At 32.3% G+C, this 25282-nt stretch overlaps 1 protein-coding gene across 1 annotated transcript in view; it reads left to right on the forward strand.

Annotated features, from left to right (window-relative positions):
- The first annotated feature begins 284 nt into the window (after nt 1–284).
- The window catches only part of LOC129221128 (cleavage stimulation factor subunit 2-like), a 39070-nt gene continuing 14072 nt past the window's right edge, over nt 285–25282 (forward strand). Inside the window, exons 1-7 of the mRNA XM_054855573.1 lie at nt 285–362; nt 5660–5738; nt 12652–12818; nt 16304–16338; nt 17691–17789; nt 20015–20134; nt 23506–23574. Coding sequence (XP_054711548.1) covers nt 290–362; nt 5660–5738; nt 12652–12818; nt 16304–16338; nt 17691–17789; nt 20015–20134; nt 23506–23574 — 642 coding nt within the window. The 5' untranslated portion in view covers nt 285–289. The remainder of the gene's footprint in view (nt 363–5659; nt 5739–12651; nt 12819–16303; nt 16339–17690; nt 17790–20014; nt 20135–23505; nt 23575–25282) is intronic.

Consider the following 25282-nt stretch of genomic DNA (forward strand, 5'->3'; position numbering starts at 1 on the left):
ACTTCGAGACGACGACATCGTGAAATAACATTGTTTACTAACAATAAAAATTGGAAGAAGTCGAAGTTATGAGGAAGTTATTTCTAGAAGTTCATTTTATTTTCAAAAGAGGTTTATGCTTACTTATTATTATGGTTTTAGAGAATATTTTATTCTAAGTTTTTTTTACAAAGGATTATAAGAATTTGTTTTGAATAACATTTCTTTAGTGAAACTAGTTGCAAATGAAAAAGTTTACAATATCGCTACCCTGCTGTAACTGCAATGTTTTAAAATCAAAACAACAAAAATGTCAGCTACTTCCAGGACTTTGCAAGACGGAACGATGTCTTTTGCAGAACATGCTATGCGCTCTGTTGTCAGTTAGTGTCAATAATTACTATTGCTCAGTTCTATTATTTCAAAGTATTCAAGCATACTGGTTATCAAGCGCAATATATTCATTCATTTTGAACTATTCTGTGAAACGTAACCGGTGCTTCATTTAATATGGTTACCATGATTGTCTGTCAGATTTTTAATAAACCTTAGAGTGAATGCTGAAATAAATTTTTCAACACATTATCTACAATTTAGAACTCGAGTCAGCTCGTTTTCCTTCTCTAGAATTTTTTATTTCATATATTTTTTACAAATCCAGAGGAACTTCGTTCTTTTTTCAGTATATGTGTCAGAGAGAAGTAAAATTATGTTTTCAAAGCGAACAGAATCATTTTGTTTCAAAACAATTTGAACGTGTCATTAATTCTTTCCTTTCTTTTTTTTTGAACAATCGCGAATTGCTTTTGTTTTCATTTGACATTTGAACAACGTTCCTATGATTTTATTTTCCCTCTTCCTCCCTCTGAAGCACCACTGTCAACCGGCCCCTCCCGATGTTGCTCCTATAGCAAAAACCGTCTCCAGGTTGCGTCCATATCCTACAAGGCCGTAGCCAGGATATTTTTTCGGGGAGGGACATGGTCGAGGCAAAGGTGGTTCCAGGACATGTAATCAAGTGGGAAAATAGCATTTAAAAATTATGTTTATTATGTTGTTTGCAAAAATTAAACTACAATGTATTTTAAAAAATTGTGTCAAATAATTATTTTAATTAATTCTTCTTCTTCATCAGCACAACAGCCTGGTGCAGGCCAAGGCTTTCTCCGTCTGCTTCCTCCAGGCGGTACGACACGTTGCCAGGTTTCTCCACCTGATCACTCCCAAAATTTATAGGTCCTTCTCAACACTATCCAGCCACCTTGTTGCTGGTCTTCCCCTTCTCCTTGTACCCTCAATCTTCGAAAAAGTTAGCTTTTTAATCGGATCCAGATCTGCATGCCTAAATACGTGCCCCAGCCATCTGATTCTATTGGCTTTAATTACTCTTAAGATGTTGGGTTGTCGGTATTTACGGTATACTTCAAAGTTATATAAACTTCTCCAAGCGTCATTTTCTTTTACTGCTCCAAAAATTGCCCGAAGGATCTTTCTTTCAAAAATGAGAAGTCTGTTTTCCTCTTATTAATTGCCCATGTCTCACTACCGTATAAAATGATCGGTCTTATGAGGGTTTTGTATAGGTTTAATTTTATATTAATGGAAAGGAGCTTAGATTTTAATTGGCTCTTTAGGCCAAAGTAGCATCTATTTGCCATCAAAATTCGATTTCTAATTTCAACTTTAAATTCATTCTTACTGGTAATAAGTGCACCCAAGTATTTAAACTGGGTGACTCCTTCAAAAGTATAGTTTCCAATGTTAAGCGGCTGCACATCATGTATTCTAGTGCTCGCAACCAAAAACTTAGTTTTTTCCTCGTTTACAACCAAGCCCAACTCCTTGGCAGCGCTCTCAAGGGCAACAAATGCCTCGATCACATCCTGTTTTCTTCGCCCAATGATGTTGATATCGTCCGCGTATGCTAATATCTGTATAGTTCTCTGCAGGATTGTGCCTCTAGTGTTGATTCCTGAGTCTCGTTTCAAGGGCTAAATTGAACAAAATGCAAGACAGAGAGTCTTCTTGTCTGAGGCCTCTCTCTGTATAAAATTAATAATTAATTAATTACTTCATTAATATTTGATAACTAATTTATATTCCATCGGAATTAATTATTAGAGTGTTCACAAAATAAGAGGACGCTTTTACGGTCTATAACACTTGATACAGTGTTTATTACATGTTTGCAATTACAAATGCATGTGTCGGGGGCTTTCAGAATAACTTTCACGCAAATAAGTGAAAATAGTCACAGTCGAAAAGTAATCTACACTCGCCACCTCAAAAAATAAATTAATATTCTTAAAGGCTTACTTTATTAAAATCTACAAAATTAAGCATGTAATCAAAAGTATGATAGAATTAAAAATGATAGTTTTGATCATGTAAATCTGTTACTCCTCTTGTTGAAGTGTATATCAAAGAATGTTTTTAAAATGTTATCCGTAACAAGAGTCATTAGCAATCAGTAATGGACCAAGGTGTGAAAAAATGAGGACTTTTTGAAAAAAAAAATTTGTATGGTGGTGTGGAGGGAGGGGCAAAAGAAGAAGAGGTCTGAATGAAAGAAGATTTGTATAACAAGGCCAAGTGATAGTGAAGGAGGAATCGAAAGAAGAGTTTCGATTAGATTGTCTTCGTTTCTTTATTTTTTGGAGATAATTTAAAATTTCGGGGGAGGATTTGTCCCGACTGTCCCTGCCCTGTCTACGGCCCTGATATCCTACACACACACACACTCATGCCTGCACACACACACAAACACATACGCCTACATATGCACACACTTACTCGTGATAGCGAAATGCATAATTTAAATTGAAGATGTCAAAATTCAAACTATTATTTTTTAAAATCATCATCGTTTTCTCCATTTGAAACTGTCTATTTGAAACTTGTAGTCTATAAATGTAATTTTTAAAATTTGAAGATATTCAAACTGTGAGATAGCATTCAAATCCCGGAGGAAGATTTTATACTGCAAGTTCTATAATTGTGTTGACTAGTAATATTTTTAGCTTGATAGTACATGAAGTCTATGAATTTGTTTGCCTAAGTGGAACAAAGTTCTAGTCTAATTTTTATAACACATGCCTAGCCCATTTCCTAATATTCTAGCAGTAGCACAGCATTCAAACCTCAGATTAAGATATCGCAGTAAAAATGTAAAAGACCACATCGAGTTTGTACTCGTTTTCATGATTTTATATCTTTCTAAGTGAATATTTTGAGTTTTTTTTTTTCATTTTGATAACAGATTTTATCTATAGCGTAAGACGTTAAAAAATTTTGTTTGGATAATATTTGTTAGTTTTAGTTTCCTGTACAAGTACAAAAAGAAAAATAATTTAAAAACATGTAGGGTGATACGGGGGAATTATGGGTTACTCTCTTTCCGGTGTAAATAATGGTCACCAACTTTTTACTGTTAAAAAATGTTTTTATAAAAAAACTGAATTGTGCTATGTCATCCTTATATATTAAATTTCCCTATATTAAAGGTTAAAATCAATGCAACAGTGAAGTAAATTGGAGAAAAAATAGAGTTTTCACACTTTTATAAAAACATCTCGGAAAATCACGATTTTTTTCAAGATTTGTGTCAATGAAATACTTTTGAAGGAACAATTTTATTAGTGCTGTTTTTTATTAGCAAATTGTGTAAGCTTTTCATACATACATACGTTTTTTTTCTTCTTTTTTATAAAAAAGTATTATTAAAAGTTGACTGATTTATACCTCAATTTATTGGGTAATTCTGGGTCAGTATATTTTCCGATATTATAGATGTTTTACTTACTTATGTCTGTGTAAATAATATTAGTATTAAATTCAATTTATCCTTTTCTGTGCCAAACTTTCTCTCAGAAAGAAATTTTAATGCTCCAAGTGCAACATTAGATGATTATATCATTTTCCATTGCTGCTGAAGTATCATGCTTTTTGATTAGCAAACCTATTCTAGCTTTGATGATAAACTATGTTAGCATGCAATTATTTCTCACATCAAGTACCTACCAAACTAAGCAACAAATTAATGTGAATCCCTAGAGTACCAAATAAGGAGACAGATTCAACAGTTATAAGAAATATCTCTTGTATCATGTAAGTGCAAGAGAAAAAGAAGCAGAAGAGAAATCAAATGCACAAATGCAATCGAGAAAAACCTTGCTTGCAAAAAAAAATAAAAAAATAAATAACTCAACAAGCTGATATAGAGGCGCAAAATGACAAACTTATTTTGGAATTGTTTATGAGAATCAGAAAAAGAGAAGAATTTGCAATAAAACAATTGCAAAAACATTCCTGTTTAAAAAAAATTAAACGATGGTGAGGCTACAAATGAATTTATTTTGTACTTGAACATCAGATATACTTTGTTGTGTATGATGGCAGCGAAATATTTTACAATGGGAAAGTAATTTAAATTTCTGACAAGGAAAAACAAAAATGAATTTTCTGGAACACGGTGTCTGAAATTTTAGTTTGTCCAAGCAAAACATTTTTAGAAGTAATTTGAAATAAGTGCATTTTTTCAGTCTAGTTAATTGAAATTCAAAAGAAAAAACCATGCGTTGATAGAAACATAATTAATGAGGGTAGTATACAAATATTAAAGAAATTTTTTCATGGAATCGTGGACTTTGAACAAAGAGCAATAATCAATTGTATAGTTTACTAGTAATAGTAGCATCAAATTATTTCAATTATAATGTGTTATTTCTTTAATATAAAACTTTTTATTATTAAAAAATCTCTTTGTGAGCTAGGAAATGATAATTCAGCACAGTTAATTACTTTTGACATTGAGAACCTTAAAAAAGGGGGATGACCCATATTTACCCCATGTGTGACCCATAATTGCCCCGATCCAGGGTAATTCTTGGTCACTCATTTAACTTAAATAAAAATAATAATAATACAATTTCAGGTAAAGGGATTATTTGAATAATTTCTAAATTATTTAAGCTTACTCCATGCCAAATTAAATCATTTTTCTTTCATACTTAATAAAATATTAAGATGTTATGGTTTTTTGACTCATAATTGTCCCATCTGACCCTATAGAAGTTTGGTAAGACCCCATTTGGAGTATGCTGTTCAGTTTTGGTCTCCTTATCTTAAGAAAGACATTAATGTATTAGAAAGGGTTCAAAGGCGGGCTACAAGGCTAATAAGTGGACTTTCCCACTTAGATTATGATTCCAGGCTTAGAAGGCTAAAAATGTACAGTCTTGAGCAAAGAAGAGACCGAGGGGACATGATTCAGCTGTTTAAATTTATTAAAACGAAAGATGTTACGGGGCTAAAGTTTAGCACTGAAAACAGGACAAGGGGTCATTGTTTTAAGCTATTTAAATCTCAGGCTAACATGGATATTAGGAAAAATTATTATTTTAGCAGGGTAGTGGAACCTTGGAACAGCTTACCGGAAGAGGTGGTAATGAGCAAAGGAGTAGACAGTTTTAAGAGGGCCATTGATCTTCACTGGGGATTGTAAATTGACTAGGACCAGTCTAGCTGGGCCCAGAGCCTGTTGCTGGTCGTCACTTTTGTATTTGTATAATAATAAACTTGTTCCAATATTTGAATTAATTCCTCATAGATTCTCATAGATCAACTTAAAAAATGCATATTATTCAAGGCCCTTGAAGTTTCTTTTGCTTTCTTATTGCAGTTGGGAACATTCCACAGGATGTTACTGAAGACCAAATGAAAGAGATAATTTCTGAAGTGGGAGAGATTATCATCTTCAGGTAAAGTTTTTAAAATTGTGCTATTGCCATAATGTTGGTTTTTATCATAGCTACTGTTGCCCGAGGAAGCACTTTAAAAAGTGAGGCTCAATGTTTCATTTTAAACATTTTGTATCACTAGGGCCGACTCCATGGGGCTTAAGGAGGCTGGAGTCTCCCCAATAATTTGTGTGTTTTTTAGAGGAAGTGACCAGTGCTTTATTTGAAGAGGAGTTTATTTTTGCTTGAGGAATATTAATGACAATTGTGAGGTTTTTAGGAACCTGTAGGGGCCTTTATGAAATTCCAGACATTAAAAAGCATTTAATTTACTAAATATTTTACTTATTTACTGTATTTTCCCGCTTATTATCCACGGGCAGTCTATAATCCGCAGGTCCTAAAATCGGCCTGAAGAAAAAAAAGCTTCGTAAATCCGCGGATAATACAATGTTAAAAAAAGTTTGAATTTAACATACCATTTGAGCAACTAAACTAAAAACATAAAAGGGTAATTACTTTGAAGGCATAATCAAAATTAATCTGAAATATAATCTAAAATATAATGATTTCTTCTTGAAATCATGATTGTAGTATGCTATTTACAGTAGAACCTCCATGAACTGAGCTTCGTTTAACCGAGGTTTCTGTTAACCGAGCCGATAAAGAAGTCCTTTTTTAAAATGTGAATTTAGTATTGAATGACGAGTTTTTAATTTGAAAACAAGAATATTTTCTGGAAGTTTGGATTTCTTTAAATGCATCTTTCAATATTTAACTTGGCATTGTAGAAAAAAAAATCAATTAACTTTTTAAACTTATTGCAAATTATTTTTTATTTTAGTTTTTTAGCTGTGAAACATTACATTTTGCATGTTCATTTTTATCTTTTAAAAAGATTCTATTGTTTTTTTAATTAAAACATTTTAAAAAGTTGCGATCCTGACACGTTTTTTATACAGTAGAAGACCGTTATAATGCCGACCTGTATAACGCAATTCTCTATAAACCGCACTACTTTGCAGAAGTAAACAATAGGTTTTGAAACTTAAAAAATCCCTCTGTTTTGCTTTGCAAAAATAAAAATTGTAAGGGAAATTAAATTTTGTAATAGTTTTTCATCTTTCCATCTTAATTCAAAGCTTTTAAATTGAAAATTAGTACTCATAGTAAACAGAAAATACCAGATGGCTCTTGAAAATGCAGCTGTTATGCAAACTATGAAGCTAGCAGAAGTGCAGGATTTTGATTATGAAACATATTTATTTGTGAATAACTAATTGTAATATTGGTGCTTTAATACTCATTGCAGATAAAACTCATTCTGAAGTGCTAATATATAGATATATTCTGAATATTAGTTTCAAAATTTGTGAAATGATCTATATAACGCAAAATCCTGTATAACGCAAAAGCTCTGGTCCCAAGGTGTGCGTTATAACGGTCTTCTACTGTACAAGTCTCTATTAACCGAGATTTCTGACATCCGAGGCCCTAGCAGTCCCAATCAGCTCGTATAGTAGAGGTTCTACTGTCCTTGAAAAACAGTGTCAAGACAAAGGAGCAAATGGTCTAATCTTGTGCAAATGCTTCCTAATTCACTGTATTCTTGTATATTTTACATGACCTGAATCCCGTAAAAGGAACATTCAAGCAACGTAAAATAACCAATATACAGGCAGGCAGCGAGAAGGAACATGCAAGTTTTGTAAAATAAGCAACATTCATTCGGCGTACGGTCTCTATCGGTGAATCTTACTGTAAATATTGAGGTTCAATGAGCTGGTTTAAGGAAAAAAAATCACAGATAATCCGCAAATCAAACTTTGCCTTTTTTAACAGATAATCCACGGATTATATGCAGAAAACTACAATAATATACTAAAAGATGTTCTTGTATGCATAGATTTGCCTTTTCCGGTTTAAAGAAGACTGTTATGACGGTGCGTTACGTCAAATATTAGGGGGGATGTTTGGTGAACTTCTGAAGTTGGTTTTAGATTTATAGCCACAAACAGTATATTTCCACTGCAATTCTCACCACAAAATGGAACTGTAAAAATGTCCCTTAAGACAAGCGACATGATGTAATTGAAGCAGAAAATGTGTATGCAAACTTTTAGATTCCCTTACCTTGAAAACCACTTATTATGCTGGGTCATGCAAATTACACACATCAGAAAATATATGAAAAATAGCATTCTCAAACGACAAAAATATGAAAAATTTTCGGGATTACATTTCCCCTTGGCCCCCCCCCCCCTCCATGGAGACATCTGGGCCCCTCAATAATTTTGCAAGTCCGGCGCTCATGTTGTGTATTAAAGAAGAACTTCAACTTTTTGTTGCAGCTATTGCTTTCATATACAGATAGATGTGGTGCTCAGCAACAAGCTCAGGGCCCAGCTAGGCTATTCTAGTCAATTAAATAGTCCTCAATAAAGATCATTAGTAGCAGTAGCTTTCTACAAATGTCATGAACATGAGATAGCTACTCATGTAGCTTTCTACAAATAATGAAATATTTCTTAATTCTTCTTATATTTCCGTTTGGAGAGTTCTGTGATAATTTCGGGTGTTTGAAGAGATAGGTAAAAAAAAAGGTAATAAAAAATAGGTTTTTCAGATCTTCTAGACAAACATGGGCCCAGAGGGGAATACAGACTACTATTCTAGAGGGTCACGTTGAAGAATGACCCCCCTCCCCCTATGAACGAATTTACAGTTTTCAGCACGAAAAATTTCTTAAACTGTTTAAGTGTTAATAAAAAGCACCAAATCAGCCAGGGGTAATGCATAAATGTTAAAAATTAATTTCAAACAATGAAAACAAGTAATATTTCAAATATTATTTTACATTTTATTCATTTTGTGTTTTTTACATACGTATACTATTGTGGATGGTTTAGGGGGGGGGGCATGACCCTCCCCTTTTTACTGCCACTGCATGGGCCTCACTATCAGTGTGGAAGAAACTAAATATATAGAAATCTCATCATTCATGGTAAATTATGGAAACTCATTGTTCATTAATGGTTCACCTTTGAAAAGATTGTCGAATTGTACTTTTACCTTTGTACAATCATTAATGTCAAAAATGAGCTCGGAGCATAAATTGAAAGCACAATTGAAATGGGAATTTCTTAAGGCTAAAAACACAATTAAGATCTAATCTTATTACCTGCAAAAATAAGAACATGTAAGTCACTAATGTAGCCTGTTATCAAGGACGGATACAAGGGATGGTGGCGATCGCCCCCTCCTTGAGCCGAGATACAGGAACTTTCTTCAGGTATATTTTCGATATTAAAGTTCCAAAAATGCAATTTTTACATAATCTTCGATGGTGTTAAGAGAAAAGAAGCTCTTCCTTGAAATTCTTCCGGAATTGAAGTCCTGAAAATCGTAGCCCATCGCTTTTTCTGTTGAATAGGGAATATAACTTTCTACAGGATTTTTTTTTTTTTGAAATTCAAGTTCCAAAACCTCAATTTTACATGATCTTAGATTATATTAGAGATAGGTTTAAGGGCTCCCCTTGGATGTTTTTCGAAAGAAACACAAGTGTAGAACATCTTTGATTAAGTGAGAGTAATTGATGGGGTTCAGAACACTCCTTCGAAAAATTCTGGAAATTTAAGTTTCAAAGAGTAAACAGTAAAATACAATCGCCCCCTTGTTGAACATTTTCTGGATCCGCGCTTGCCTGTTAAGCAAGTCCAACATGAACCTGAACCAAAGACACACTTGTGCCAATTGACTTTTTGACCAAATACCTGAGTTAACTCGGGTGATACCCAGGTTTTTTCGTGAGGTCTTTAAAATTTTCAGGGTTTTAAAGGACCTATTTTTCTTTTTGGGGGTTCTCCTTCTAGGAGAAGGTCTCTGTTACATTTGAGGTGGGGAGGGGGTGCATTATTACCTTTGGGGGGAGGCATCCCTGTTTGTTTGTGAGAAAAATCCTCTGAGCAATCTTTGACCCAGTGCAGGAAGGAGAATTTTGGTGTTCAAGATACAATTTTGAGGTGCAGGTTTTATAAAGAAGCTCAAGTTACACAAGTCATCTCTAGTAATAGATTAAGATGCTGTGTCATGTTTAGAGATGCCCAGAAGATAATGCCACTAAGATCTTGACCTTCAAGAAACTTGTGAGATCCCGAGCTAAAGGAAGATTACTAACTAGCAGGGTTCGTTGATTTGAATCAGCTTGATTTAAATCCAGTGATTTTTTAAAAAAAACCATTGATTTAATTCAATTGATTTGAATGAAGTATTTTTTTTAACAATATCATTAATTAAAATCAATTAATTTTATTTATAAATTTTGCATTTTTAGAATGTGTTGCTCTAATTTTAAACTACGCTGCATTATTCAATCTTAACTTCAACGGGCAAAATTACATAGATCCCTCTTTTTGTGTGTGAAATAGATTTTCACTCTTGCAATATTGCTTTTATTCCAAAATTACAATTCAACTCAGTACACAACCAAATAAAAAATTGCAGTTTTTTTTATACACCATCATCACTCATATTGTTAAGAAAACTAATTGCTCAACATATTCTTTTACTACACTAAAATGTACATCATGATTGAAACCTTATTTTTAAGCAAAGCATAAAACAAAATCCCTTCTTATCTAAGTATTATAAAGTATCTATAAATCTTAAAAATGGATTGAATAGTTAGAGAACTTATCTTATTTTTAAAAGTAGGAATTAATTCATCTATTGTCGGAATATATTATGTTCATAAATGTTAAGTAATTAATAACTACAAATTTTTAAAGATTTAAAAAATCTCATTTAAATTTTAAAAAATCCGACTTTTTTGATTAAAAAAAAAATTACGAATCCTGCTAACTAGATGGTTAGAAGTCAAATTTTATAAATAAAAAATAGGCATCTGTGCTGGTTGAAGACACTGGAAAGGCATGTGATAGACACAGCCAAGATCTGTAAGGGGATGATGTGCTTGTAAAGGAGAAGAGTTTGTAAATAAATAAATCAGAAAAGATATTGATTCTGATGATTTTGATTCTTGTATAATAATGAAATCAAATTTCAACGTTGATGAACCAAAACATGTATTTTGACGAGACTGAACTAGTGTTCAAGTAAGTTTATTACTTAATGAGAAAATGTTCACTTCATTTTCAATCATAATGTAAGCCCCAGAGAATATTTTATGAAACAAAATCTTTAACTCATTAAGATGGTATAATGTTATGTGTATGTTGACGCTATCTAGATAAATGCAAAAGATTCCTGATTGGCGACTGGGTATATATCCAAAGTTTTTGTTTCTGGAGTTAAGGTGCGCCAATTGTTCTTTGTAGAAATATGAATTGCCTTCTTTTTACATACTCTCAATTTAAATGTCTATCATTTTGGGACAAAGTGGAAGTGATAAAAAAAAATCACACAGAAAAACTGTTTGAGCATCAAACCTCATGGTGAGATAATTCATTTTGAATATGAAAATTCTGATCTCTCTTTTTTTTTTTTTTTGGCGTTGAATGCATCAGCTTTTGTTCTAAAGCAAAGTGACAAAGCTGCAGATAATGGTTGCAAGCCCAAATTATGACATCTAGTGTTAAGAAAACCAAACAAAAATAATTTTGAGTACTATTTGCATGCATGCTTCAAATACCATGAAGAACTTTTGATAATTATTAAACTCATCTTTAAACTACAAATGTATTAAAAATTATACAATATAAAATACCAAGGGCACCCATATGCAAAATTTTAAGGGGGGGGGCTCAAAAATTTTCCCCATGGTTTAGCAGAATATTTTCCCCATGAAAGCTGATTTCAGTACAAATTAGAGACATTAAAATTTGATATTTTTAATAACTTATTCATTAATGGGTGGAATTTTTTTTAAATACATTTTTGCAATGAAAAAAGCACTAAAAGCAAGGAAGTTCTCATTTCAAAGGGGGGGGGGGGGAGGGGGGAGCTTGAGCCCCCCTTGCTCCCATATATGGGGACAGAATAACAACATAAACTTTTGTGGTTTTGTTAATGCTAGGCAAAACTAGTTCACATCAAAACTACTAGTAACAAAATTCAATTCAAAAAAAAAAAAAAAATTTAAGTTTGTGACCACAAACTCAAATTTTTTTCAGAAGCATTCTTGAGACAGAAGCAGAAAATATCATTGAGTAGTGAGCATTTTAAACTTTAGTTCTTCGTCCAATAGAAGTTCTCTTTTGATGATGTTGACAAAATAAAGTTACTTTGATGCAAAGCCCATTAAAATGCATTAATGTGACGCTTTGCTGTAATTTTTTTTTATTCGCCATGTTTGACTTATTAAGTCATTGCTACATCTGCAATTGGGCAATGTTCCAGTTTTATAGCTGTACAATATATTAATCAATGCATTAGAACACTGAATAATATATACCCGTGCAAGCACTGCATCTGTGTCTAATGTACAGGTGGTGCAATATACCTATTGCATAACCAATTACTTAGACTGAATAATATATAACTTATTTACTTGTACTTAGCCGTATCTTATGTATTTTCCTTCCTTATATTCCCTTTGCTGTAACTTCTGAATCAACAGTCTAAAAAAAATCTACTATGGTTCTGAACCTCTAAATATGTTCAAAGTAAATGTGAGGTAGTGAGAAGCAAAGGGATGCAAGTGGACTATTTTAAGTTTCAAGTAAAACGCGTTTAAAGATTAGATCCCAGGTAGGCTTTCATTGAATTTTTTTTTCTAAATCATGCTATACAGCAGCACCTACCCGGGCTACTAGTACAATCTCTTGCCCCAAGACAGAGGAGAGGTTCACCTACCATTTGTACTGGTTATCTCTCCAAATTTTTAATTTTGCCACTTGAATCCCTTTCTTCTCACTGCCTCATATGTAAAGTAGAATATGAATAAGTTTCTTACTTTGCTTTTATTTTACAGATTATTTTATGATGAATCAGGAAAGTCAACCGGCATTGGATTTTGTGAATATAAAGATCTAGCAATTGCTCATAGTGCTTTGCGTAATTTGAACGGTCTTGAAATAAAGGGTCGAGCTTTGGTTGTTGATAGTGCTGCTAGTGAGAAAGGGAAAGAGATTTTACGAAGTAAGTTCGTTGCAATATTTAAAGGAGCTGTATCGTGTTTTCTATGTCTTTGTACCTCCTTCTTTTGATGATATAAATATATTTTCTCTTTCGTAGTTTTTTCCCCCTTTGAGTTTTGTTTCTAGTTTTTCAATTACTGAAAGCAAACTTTTCATGTAATTTGATTAGTACAGTAGAAAACCGTTATATCGCACACCTTGGGACCAGAGCTTTTGCGTTATACAGATTTTTGCGTTATATAGATCATTTCAAAAATTTTGAAACTAAAATTCAAAATATATCTATAAATTAGCACTTCAGAATGAGTTTTATCTGCAATGAGTGTTAAAGCACTAATATTACCATATTATTCATTCACAAATAAATATGGTTCACAATCAAAAGAAAGTTAATTTATCCTGCACTTCTGCTAGCGACATGGTTTGCATAACAGCTGCATTTTCAAGAGCCATCTGGTATTTTATCTTTACTGTTAGTACTAATTTTCATTTAAAAGCTTTTAATTAAGATGGAAAGATGAAAAACTGTCTCAAAATTTAATTTGCCTAAAAATTTTTATGTTTTCAAAGAAAAACAGAGATATTTTTTAAACTTTAAAACCTATTGTTTACTTCTGAAAAATTGTGCGGTTTATAGAGAATTACGTTATATGGGTCGGCGTTATAAAGGTATTCTACTGTATTGTAATTTTGCAAGTAAGTGCCTCAACCATTTTAAGCATCACACTGTTATATATGTTAGAGAAAGATATAATTCTGTATGAGCCACACCCAATGTTATACAATTTAATAGTAGAGAAAAATTTAAATAAATTAAATACTTGAAATAGTTTCTAAAAATAATATAATCTACAATTTAGGACATAAAATTAGGCAACCACAAGACAACTCAATTCTAGATGTCGACATTTGCGAAATTTTGGAGACAAAAATTTGTACAACATCCATTTTTGTAAAAAAAATAAACTTCATTTATTATGGGAAGTTTTTATAATAACATTCTGTTTTTCAGAAGAAAAAAAATATCTTTTTAAGAAAGTGAATATTTGGAGAAACGTTGACACATAAGTAAATTATACATCATAATTTTCGTTTTCAGACAGAATCAATAAAATAAATAAAATTAGAATATTTCATATGAATTTTTGGCTGAAACATCTGCGTTGGAAACTTCTATTTGACTAAAAGTCATGTGCCGAAAAGACACAATAACACATACTATTTCAAACATTATGGTTTAAGGCTTGAAACTTTGCATACTATTCACAAACCGCAACCTTCTTACTTCGAAACTTAATTATATACTTATCTTAATTCAAGGAAGAGGAGGAGGAGCGCCATCTATTGGCATATTACCCCTATCAGAAAAAATATGTTGTGTGTTTGCTAACACATTCAAAAATTACGATATCAATGTCATAATAATTGATAAATCCACCTCTTTTTCCGAAGGCTGTAGTTTTAAATGGTTTTGACAAATTAATTATGCAAAGAAAAATTCTTCTTTAGTGCATTGCTTATTTTTTACTTCCTTTTACAAAAAAGGAAGTATTGTATTTGCAAAAAAATTTTCACTCAAAAATCGACCTTAATTTCCATTTTACTCACCCCCGAATGAATATTGAGTTTTTTTTTTCGACTCGACCACACGTGGATAAGTGCCTAAGAAAGTATAGACACGCGAAATATCCATAATGACGATTCCCGAGTTAATTACAACGAGTTTTCTCGTGACGTCTGTATGTACGTATGTATGTGCATATGTATGTCACATAATTCGAGAACGGTATGTTCTACAAAGTTGAAATTTGATACGTAGACTCCTAGTGGGATCTAGTTGTGCACCTCCCTCTTTGGTTGCATTCGGGTGTTTCTAAAGGGGTCTTTTGCATCTGTTTGGGGGGGGGGGGGATCATTGTTAATTTTGATGTAAACTCAAGTGGTGTTATAATTTGGCAGACACTTGGCGATATATCGCCAGTCTTTTGGTCGCCAACTTGGCAACTAATTTGGCAATTTTTTTAAAAAAAATCTGATTTCAATTTGGCCACTGTTAGTGATATTTAGAGAGTAAACTATTTAATCAGATTAAAATTGCCAGTAACGGGGAAATTACATTAAATTGGAGTAAAAGGAAGTCATGTGATGCACATATCAGCTCTTTTTTTTTTTTTTTTTTTAATCTGATTTCAATTTAGCCACTGTTGGTGATATTTAGAGAGTAAACTATTTAATCACATTAAAATTGCAAGTAATAGGGAAATTACATTAAATTGGAGTAAAAGGAATTCATGTGATGCGCATATCAGATCATTTTTTTTTTTTAAATGATTTCATTGTGGTAACTTTGTAACTAAATTGATACATGTATATTGGAGTCATGGGTGTATAATTCTGTACTAAATCTAGTTTATTTTGATTAATATGCATTTCAAACTATACATTTCAAAACTCAGATTAGAGAAATTTGATGTAAGCAGGTGCAAAGTTTTTTACATTGTTGATATTTGTAGTTGAAATTTCATTGTACATATGTATTTGGATTTACCAAAGTGTAACGTGCTGTATTAACATTTGTTTGAAACTTCAAAATTGCTCTTGTTGAACTGATTGATTGTTTAATTGAATTCCAAGATATTTAGGTTCGGAAATTTTTTTTCAAAGATAATCATGAAAAATATGTTTAATTTAGGCTACAAATATAGATAATTTAAAATAAGAGTCTCTGTTGAGAGGTCTTTTAAGTATACCTATTCAGCTGAAGTTTCATTAAATTAAAATGAAGAAATAAATCAATAACATTTCATAAAACATTTCTATTGTTTCCCCTATATGTTCTTCTGCCCTTATATAGAAGTTTGGTAAGACCTCATTTGGAGTATGCTGTTCAGTTTTGGTCTCCTTATCTTAAGAAAGACATTAACGTATTGGAAAGGGTTCAAAGGCGTACAAGGTACAAGGCTAATAAATGGACTTTCTCACTTAGACTATGATTCCAGGCTTAGAAGGCTAAAAATGTACAGTCTTGAGCAAAGAAGAGACTGAGGGAACATGATTCAGTTGTTTAAATTTATTAAAATGAAAGCTGTTACGGGGCTGAAGTTTAGCTCTGATAACAGAACAAGGGGTCATTGTTTTAAGCTATTTAAATCTCAGGCTAACATGGATGTTAGGAAAAAATTTTACTTTAGCAGTGTAGCGGAACCTTAGAACAGTTTACCAGAAGAGGTGGTAATGAGCAAGGGAGTAGATAGTTTTAAGAGAGCCATTGATCTTCACTGGGGATTGGAAATTGACTAGGAACCAGTCTAGCTGGGCCCAGAGCCTGTTGCTGGTCGTCACATTTGTATTTGTATAATTTATCGAATTGGATGTATGTTTTTTACACAACCTTTAGACCAACTCATACTTAATTTTGATTATTTATATTAGAAGATTTAAAAATAATGTCTTTAAAAGTTAAAATATTTTTTTCATTTTTTAAAGGCATGCAAAGAAGTTCAAGTGATCTTCAGCTTGAGGTAAAATTATTTACATTAATTTTATAGTGTTCAAATTATTGATGCTAATCTTTTATTTTTGCTGTTTATAACCCTTTATTTTCTTGATCTTAAGTTTTCCACCCATCTTTGCTTTTTATCATTGAATTGCAGTAGATCTTCCAAAATCTTGTTTTTTTTTTTTTTTGATATTTTCGATTCCAGTATAGTATGTTATAAACATGCTTCCCTCTTGAAGATAAATTCAAATTTTTCTGGCGACTCCTGCAGTATTTTGTATCATTTTATTCTTTTAGTCCCCAGCAAGATTTTAAAAAGGAATTAGTTGATGCTGCCATCCTACAACAGTGTCTACATCCAGGAGCGTGCACGAAAATCTTGAAGCCCGCCACAAATGACTTTTATGGGGCCCCCTCCATGTTGCTGACCCCTAAGTCCCTACATATATTTTACCCCTCATTTAACAAATCAGGCCTCCTTCAGGCCCGGGCCAACTGGTGTCCCTTCTCTCCCCCCCCCCCCTTCTTCCTGTCCATGCCCTTGCCTATATCTGTACAAAAGGCTTCAAAGATCCGTCAGCTTTAAAAAGAGGAAAAATTATGACTTTTAATATTTCTCTAACTACCTATTCTGATTTTTCCCTCCCCCTCCAGTACTTTTAGATTTCATTTAATGCGTATTATGATATTCAGGGGAAAAGATAATTGCTAAGCGTTTCACTATCCATTTGGCTGTGTTCCTATGCATAGTTAAAGATCATGCAAGCCCTGCAGTTACATTACATCCCTTTGCTTCCCACTTCCTCATTTAACCTCCAGGAAAGGATTAACCTAATAACTTTTCTTTGTTAAGTTGAAATAGTCTTATAGAATTAACATCAGTATAGTAACTTTCAATTCATATATGAAAGTGCTTCTAACGGAGAGTGGTAAAAAAAAAAAGTACCTTTCAAGCTGTGTTGTTTAGCACAGATCTCTCATTTTATATTCTGAGACTTAAAACCATCTAAGCAGGGGGATTATAGATTATCACATACTTAAATTCAAAATTGAAAGAAGTATTAGCTGTGTGCAGTGTGTACAATACGAGACATGCATTAAGTATCATGCACAGTGATGTAGTTGATGGTGGACATCTTCCTTCACCTTTAAAATTTACTATAAATGAACCCTACTGTTCTAAAATTTAACTGAAGCATCTTCCACTTTTTTTTTGTTTTAGTAACTTATTTTTGTGTTAGTGAGCATACACCAGCACTGATTTTTTTCCAGGATCCCTTTTTTCCTTCACGGATCATGCATTTTTTAGCATTTTGCCCATTTAACTAGGATTTGTATTTTTTGTTTTATATATTTAGTACATTAAATTTTCAGGAGGCTGATTCTACAACAGAGAAGGCTCCTGAAGAAATATCTAAAGCAGTAGCAAGCCTTCCAGCTGAGCAGATGTTTGAATTGATGAAGCAAATGAAGGTATGTGGGTCCTAAAAGCAACAATAGATGTATTTCAAATTAGAATATTAGCTTTTGATCTCTGAACAAGGTTTTTTTCTGAAGAAAAGAATGTTTAAGCAATTACGTTGAATTTGGAAATCAAAGTATATTAACATTTAAAAAAGCTAAAGTGTAGTTATTTTTGATGGTGCTTTTTTCATAGTTAGGAATTTATTTAAAAAACTAAGAACGTTGCGTATGCATTAAAAGGAAAATTAGTCATTTTCTGGAATTAGCAACTGAACCTTATTATTAGAGTGAGCCACAATGATCAAAACTGAAGGAGATCTGGGCTTAATAGAATTTAACAAAAACTAAATATCATTCAAATGTAAATGTAGTATGATTCATAATCCTCATTATTAATTATTTAGTTATTAAGATTAGCAAATGGAAGAGATGTTATGAAACAAAATGACAACTAAAGTAATTTAGCTTTTTAAACTCGAGTTGATCTTTTGCTTTTGAGATGATTGCGACTGAAATTTTGAGACCAGAAAATTGATATATAGTTCAAAATTAGGGAAAGATACATGTAAACACAGATATGAAGGGTCATCAGTATTTCTTGAGTGAACGTTTGAATTTGCAAATAACTTACTCTTACAATATACTACACAATTCTAGGTTTTAATATTTTTCAAGTAATATTATTTTAAGTTTCAAAAAATACTAATATAAGTAATTTCCAAGTAATGTAATATTAATACAGTATAGTTAAATTCACATTGTAGTTAAGACTTAGAAACTTACAGATGTTTTAGAATTATTTGGTTAAATGATAAGGAAAAAATTCAATTCTGCTGCATTTAACTAAAAATACACAAGAAGAATTTTTGTATTTGCTTAAATTCAGGCGTAAAATGGAAAGTGTTGTAAAATTATGACACATTGTCATGCATTCAAGAAAAGGTTTGTTGTTTGTTACCATTGATCGTAAGTAAGAATTAGACATATTTGCATTATTTAACTTGTGTTTTAAATTCTGCTTAGTATTCATTCTTTCTTCCATCTATGAAACTGGTTAGTTTTTTTTTTTTTTGCAATTTTTTTGAAAATAATAAATTTAAACTATTCAATATTATTTATATTCTGTTACAGCAACAGCTTTAATATTTCATGATGCATATTGCAGTGTTTATGATACGCTTATGCTATTACTTCCGAAAACTTCTCTTCTGACTCCTGAAAATACATTTTATTGGCGAAAGTACAAACCCTGGAGTATAACATGTGTATATGCATTACCATTGGATGGAGTGAATTTGTGACAGCAGGGTTAAGATTGTGCCAAATAGATTGTAGTATAATTATGTTAATGATTAGAGATAGGATGCTGGTTTTATAGCAGATGGAAGTTTGAAATGTGCTGCACCCTGCTTTATCATTCGTATAACTTAATTTAACATATTTGTATTGCTATTCGCATATATGTGACACAATGTCACCCAATGCGGGTACAAAGTCACTCTATTCAACTTTAAAATTTCTTTTAGAGCAAAGTATAAACTTTTCTAAGTGCACTGATAATCGAAATTTAATGGTTTTCTATGTGAAAAAAATATGCTTTTGATTCTAGTTGTATTTATAGATGTTAAATTATTAATAAAAAGTTTCTAGAGTGTCTTAAAGTTTTTTGAAAAAATCTGATTTGAACTTTACAAAAAAAATTAAATTAATTTGAATTTTGACATCTGGAATTCAAATTATGTTTTTCACAATCACGAGTGTGTGTGTGTGTGTGTATGTAGGCATGTGTGTTTGTGTCTGTGTGCAGGCATGAGTGTGCGGGTATAGGTGTGTATGTTTGTATGTGTGTGTATGTTTGTGTGTGTGCGGGTATGGGTGTGTATGTTTGTATGTGTGTGTATGTTTGTGTGTGTGCAAGTAGCTGTGTATGTATGCGTGTATGTGTGTAGGATATGGTCGCAACCTAAGATGGATTTCGCTAGAGGAGCAGCATCGGGAAGCCGGTCGACGGTGGTGCTGCTGAGGAAGGCGGGGGGGGGGGGGGGGGGGGGGGGGAATTAAATCATAGGAGCATCAAAACAGACAAATGAGAACAATAAGTAATGTGATTGCTCTAAAAAGCCCTATATTTTTTATTTTATAAAATCAGATTTTTGCACCCTACTTATTTTTGTATATGTACTCTTTTTCAAGTTTGCTAATGTAGCTCATCAAATATTTTTTATATCTAAAAGCTATGTATTGAGAATAATCCCCAAGAAGCCCGGAACTTGCTCCTTCAGAATCCACAACTAGCATACGCCTTACTGCAAGCTCAAGTCATCATGCGAATTGTTGATCCCCAAGTAGCTCTGGTAATATCTATTGCTATTTTAACTGTATTAAAATTAAGCTGAAGTTTAAGATTTTGTAATCTTATTTTTGTTATTTGTTTTAGATATTTTAAGCTTAATTGTTTAACTATCACATTTAAGACTTAAAACCAGAGCTGCGGAGTCGGACGGAAAATAACTGACTCCGGGAATTTCAGAGCTTTCAATCCAGACTCCTTTATCCCACCAGCCCACAATGTTTCAATTAATACAAGCTAGCTGGACAAAAGTCAAGTTCAGAATTCATTATTTCATCACACAAAATTAAAATGTTCTTAAATTCTCATGATTTAATTGTTCAAGACAGGGTTTAAGCTGGATTCAAAAGTTCTTTAGCATAAAAGCTAAAATTGATGGAAAAATGTTAGCAAAATGCTAAAATGTTACACATTCTCATATATTTATATATGCCTCAGTGTGTTTCATCTCCAGTTGAAAATAAAATTCATATTTCATTTGTGACATCCTTGAAGAAATAAGTACAACAGTAATTTTTTTTGAAACATAAAATAAAAAAAGAAAACAGGATTGGTGTTTAGAACGTTGCAGTCCCCTCCTCCTAATAAAGCAGTTTTTGGGGGGACATGATGCTGGATAAGAATAATAGTTATTGAACTTAATTGTAGTTTAAACATCTTAGCTAAGATTTAAAAAAGATTAAGTTGATTATCGCCATGCACGCTTCCTCTCTAGGATCATACATTTCTTCTTTATTTAAAAAACTAATTTATTTTTTATATGAGCAAAAAAGCGAAAATGCATTGCTTTATTTTCGCAATTCAGATAGTGTTTTCGCATTATGAGAAAAATGCGACCGTAGCGGAAACCCTGGTTCAAGATGGATATTATTTATGCAGGTAAGTGCTTTTTTTTCCTAATTTAATTACTCTAACTGATAATTAAGCAATATTAAGAAAAAAAAAGATAAAAGACAGAGTTTTTGCTCGTTTAAATTCTTTCAAGTGATGGTAATGATTTTACTCGTTCATACCCGGGCTAAATTTTCTGTATATAATAGCTGCACTTTTCCCATTATTAATAAGACGTATTATAGTCAGCACACTCGAGAACAATATATATTTTTTCTCTACAGTACTTTCTTTTGAGTAGGGATTTCTTTGAAGAATGATTGAAGCACCCAAAGCTTTGGGTACAAAAAATATGTTGTACTTGAGTGTGCTGACTATAATGCATCTTATTATTAATTGGAAAGCTGTAGCTACTATATACAGAAAATTTAGTCCGAGTACAAATGGGTACAAGTCATTGCCATCACTTGAAAGCTATGAAACAGGCAAAAAAATCCTTCGTTCATCTTTAAAAAAATTTTAAATATTGTTTAACTATCACATAGATTAATTAAATTAGGAAAAAAAAAAGCACTTACTAGTATAAACTAGTATGTTGTGGCCATCACGAAACTTTCTTCTATATTTTTCTTATTTTTTTCTGATCCCTCCCCATGCTTGACGAGGAAGCAATATTCCCAACAAAAACAAAATTACACATGCAAAAACTTGACGACCATCCCAATGTCTGAATTATTGCAAAAGCAAAGCAAAGAGTAAAAATTGAAAGTTATTTTAAAAGCCTTGCTTGAATTAATTACAAATATTTTATTTGTTAACAAACATAAGATGGCAACAGTTAAAAATTTTGAATCATTGAGGTAATATTTCCAATCATTTCCATACAATTAAAATCACGAGAAATATGCAGACGACAATCTATTACGATTTATGTTTCTTATTGTTGCATTAATAACGCTATTTTTATTCGCAAAAAAAAAAAAAAAAAATCAACACCTCTTGGAGCGATTGGCGTCAAAATTGAACCAAAGCCTGTTTACATATGGATTCACATATATTCCAAATTTCAACCAGAACGTAGCATTACTTCTTGAGATAGGGCACTCACAATGGAAAAAAAGAACGGGCGATTGCGCTACTACCTTTTTAGCTGTTGACACTAAAATAAAATCAGCTCTTATACCCACTAAGGGCTACTTGCCGATAAATTTTTCTTTCATTCCGTTCATTATTTCTTGAGATACAGCAATCACAATTGACGACAAAAAACGTTCTATAGCTCAACCTCCGTTTGAGTTATTGACACCAAAATTGAATCAGCACCTGTTCCTGTTAATGGCAACATATGAACCAAATTTTGTTTGATTCCGCCAGTTACTTTCTGAGGAATAGCAAGCACGCGTAACTCAAAAAACGTCCCATTGCTCCACCCCCCTTGGAGGAATTCGCGCCAAAAACCAATGGGCACAAGTTCACATAGGGGCACCTATGTGTACCAAATTTCATTCGGTTTCATGCGGTAGTTTTTGCTGTAGAGCGGCCACAAAAAACTGGTCACACACAGACGTGACACACACACACACATACACACATTTTCCAAAAATAGTCGAAATGGACTCAGCACACCTCAAAACGTTCGAATCGGTCAAAATTCGAAATTCGAAAATTTGCACGAATCCAGTACTTTCTTCTATATATTAGATATAGAAGAAAGTAAAAATATCCATCTTGAACAATAAAATCATATGAAATTAGTAACACTTTAATTTTGTGTGATGAAATGATGTCTGGAACTCAGCTGATTTATTTAATTACAAACGAATACTTACCTTTGAACCTTACTACTCATGTGACCGAAGAGAGTTAGACATAAACAAATAACTAAGTATCATGTTTTGTTTTATTGTTTGCATTACCCCAATATCAAAGTTTAGAGTTTTGAATATGACTTTTGTCCACCTAACTTGTACTAATTGAAACACTGTGCAGCCCTAGCCTTTAACCAGTCTGACTCTTCAACCCTGCTTAAAGCTTTTGGTTTCTGCTTTTTTTTCTTCATATTTTTTTCCATTTCTTCTAAGGTGGTGTTTGATTTAACTATATAATGTCTGAATTTTCTCATATGTAAAATACACTTATCAAAAGAGATGCAATTCTATAATTGCATCTATAGATAATCTAACAATTTGGTTTTAAAGGAAATGAGTTGCAAGTATAGCCTGAAATTTTTATAGAATTTTCATTTAGCCGATTAATCAAAATGGAAAGGTGTGTTTTCAATATTTTGAAAGTTGATTTTTATGAACAACCGTACCTTACACATATCATCAGTAGAAATTTAAGTTTTTGTAAATAACATCACTTTTTTTACATATGCATGCCCTTTCTGTGTATCAGTTTTCATCAAATTATGTTGTGTTTGTTATTTTGTGAGGTTTGTGTGTTCCTGAATTTTTCATGTTACAAATTTCTTCTGGGTATGATTGAATTATATCTTTTTTTTAAAAATGTGTTATCATTTCATAATGTGGAAATTAATTTCAGAAAATTCTGAATCGACCTGTCGTGCCTCCTGCATCAGAAGATAAACCAGCTACTGAAGCAGCAATGCAAGTAAGTTTGCTTTTTCTTATACATATATTTCAGTGAACTACATTACAATGGACCCTGATTCTTGGGGAATGAATTTTATTTCCGAAATTTTATTTAATATAGTAGACCCTCATTTTATGCTGGGGTTACGTTCCATGGAAATGCTGCGTAAATCGAAACTGCATAAATTGAGACTTAATAGTAGTGTTAAAATAGGGTGTAGGTTCTGTAGATAAAAAAACTACTTCATTCTAGTGATGACTAATTGTATAATAAGTTTAATGTGTACTTATATCGATTTTTATGCACAACATGCATGAAGAAAACATAAACTAATTTCGTGTTCTGTTTATAAAGAGGAACTGGCAATGATAGTCTTTTGGCAGTCATTAAAAAATTTTCTCTGTAATTCTTCGCAGGGCATTAATGCACCTATGACCACTTGCCTTATTTCCATGATAGAACCTTCTTTCACTAACAAATCAGAAAGATCTTTTCTACTGTCTAGTAATGGCTCAAAATTTTCAATGTGAATGTTTTTGGTTGTGTGTCACCCATGTCGGTATTCTCGTTGGTTTTGGTCGCCCTTTGTCACTCCTAAAAGCTCTTCTTCCAGTGAGTTCTGAACGGTGTGAGTTTAATAACTTAACTTTTGGTAAGAGCTCTAGAAAGAAATGGCATAAAATGTCTCCAGTGGCCCAAGCTCGATTATTAGCACGCCAAAATGCAGTTGATTACTCGTAATCTGCAATCTTTTGGATTTTGAAAGAGGGGAAAATTTTATCTGTTTGCACTACCGCATCCGCATAAAACCGAAATTCATTCTCTTAAAATAAGATAAATGTGTCAAATCTTTAACCGCATAAAATAAACCCGCTTAAAATCAGGGTCTACTGTTTACAATTTAATTTGTTATTGATCTATAAAAGTGTAAAAACTCAACTCTTCCTGAGATGTTAAAGGCGTGTTGTTACATTGAATGACACCATTAAGTTGATAAGTATCATTAATAGTATGGTTATATAGTATCATCTGTGTTGTTTAAATTCAGTAACTAAGAAAAGATAATTTTCGAAGCATTATCAATGTTAACCATCTTGGCCAAAGTTTAAACATGCTTTGGAGTTCAACATTAAGTGGGCGTGTTCCAGCTGCAAGAGGGTGAAAAAATGAAACATATTGCAATGTGCTGAAATATTAAAAATCAAAATCAATGGGATGTGCTCAAAATAGTGAAAAATATTGCACGCATGGGTATCAAATTACAAGGAACATCTTTCTCAATGCAAAAGATGCAAACTTATATTTATATAAACAAGTAACTAAAATTAAAAATTAAAAAAAAAACCGACTGAGTCTCAAATGTAGAATCAAGAGAGAAAAGTGAAAATCCTTTTAAAGGCCTTGTACTATTAAAAATCAATTAAAGTCTTTTGTTTGTTGAAAAATAGAAACTGGCAACAGATACAAATTTTAAATCATTGCGTTTTATTTCCTTGTCGGCCTACAATGAAGTCGGTTAGCAATCGCATGAATAAAAGCTTAGCCGTTATTAAAATCTTCTTGTAAAAAATGTTATAACTTAAATTCTACGTAAGATGGAAGTTCCAAACACATTCTATCAGACGCGGAAAAAAAATCTCTTTATTTTGGTATTAAATTTTAAAGTTTTTAACTATGTTCTCACTGCAAGAATCATTAAAAACCCTTTTAGAGGTTTTTAATTAAT

Source organism: Uloborus diversus, chromosome 4, assembly GCF_026930045.1.
Source record: "Uloborus diversus isolate 005 chromosome 4, Udiv.v.3.1, whole genome shotgun sequence".
NCBI lineage: Eukaryota > Metazoa > Arthropoda > Arachnida > Araneae > Uloboridae > Uloborus > Uloborus diversus.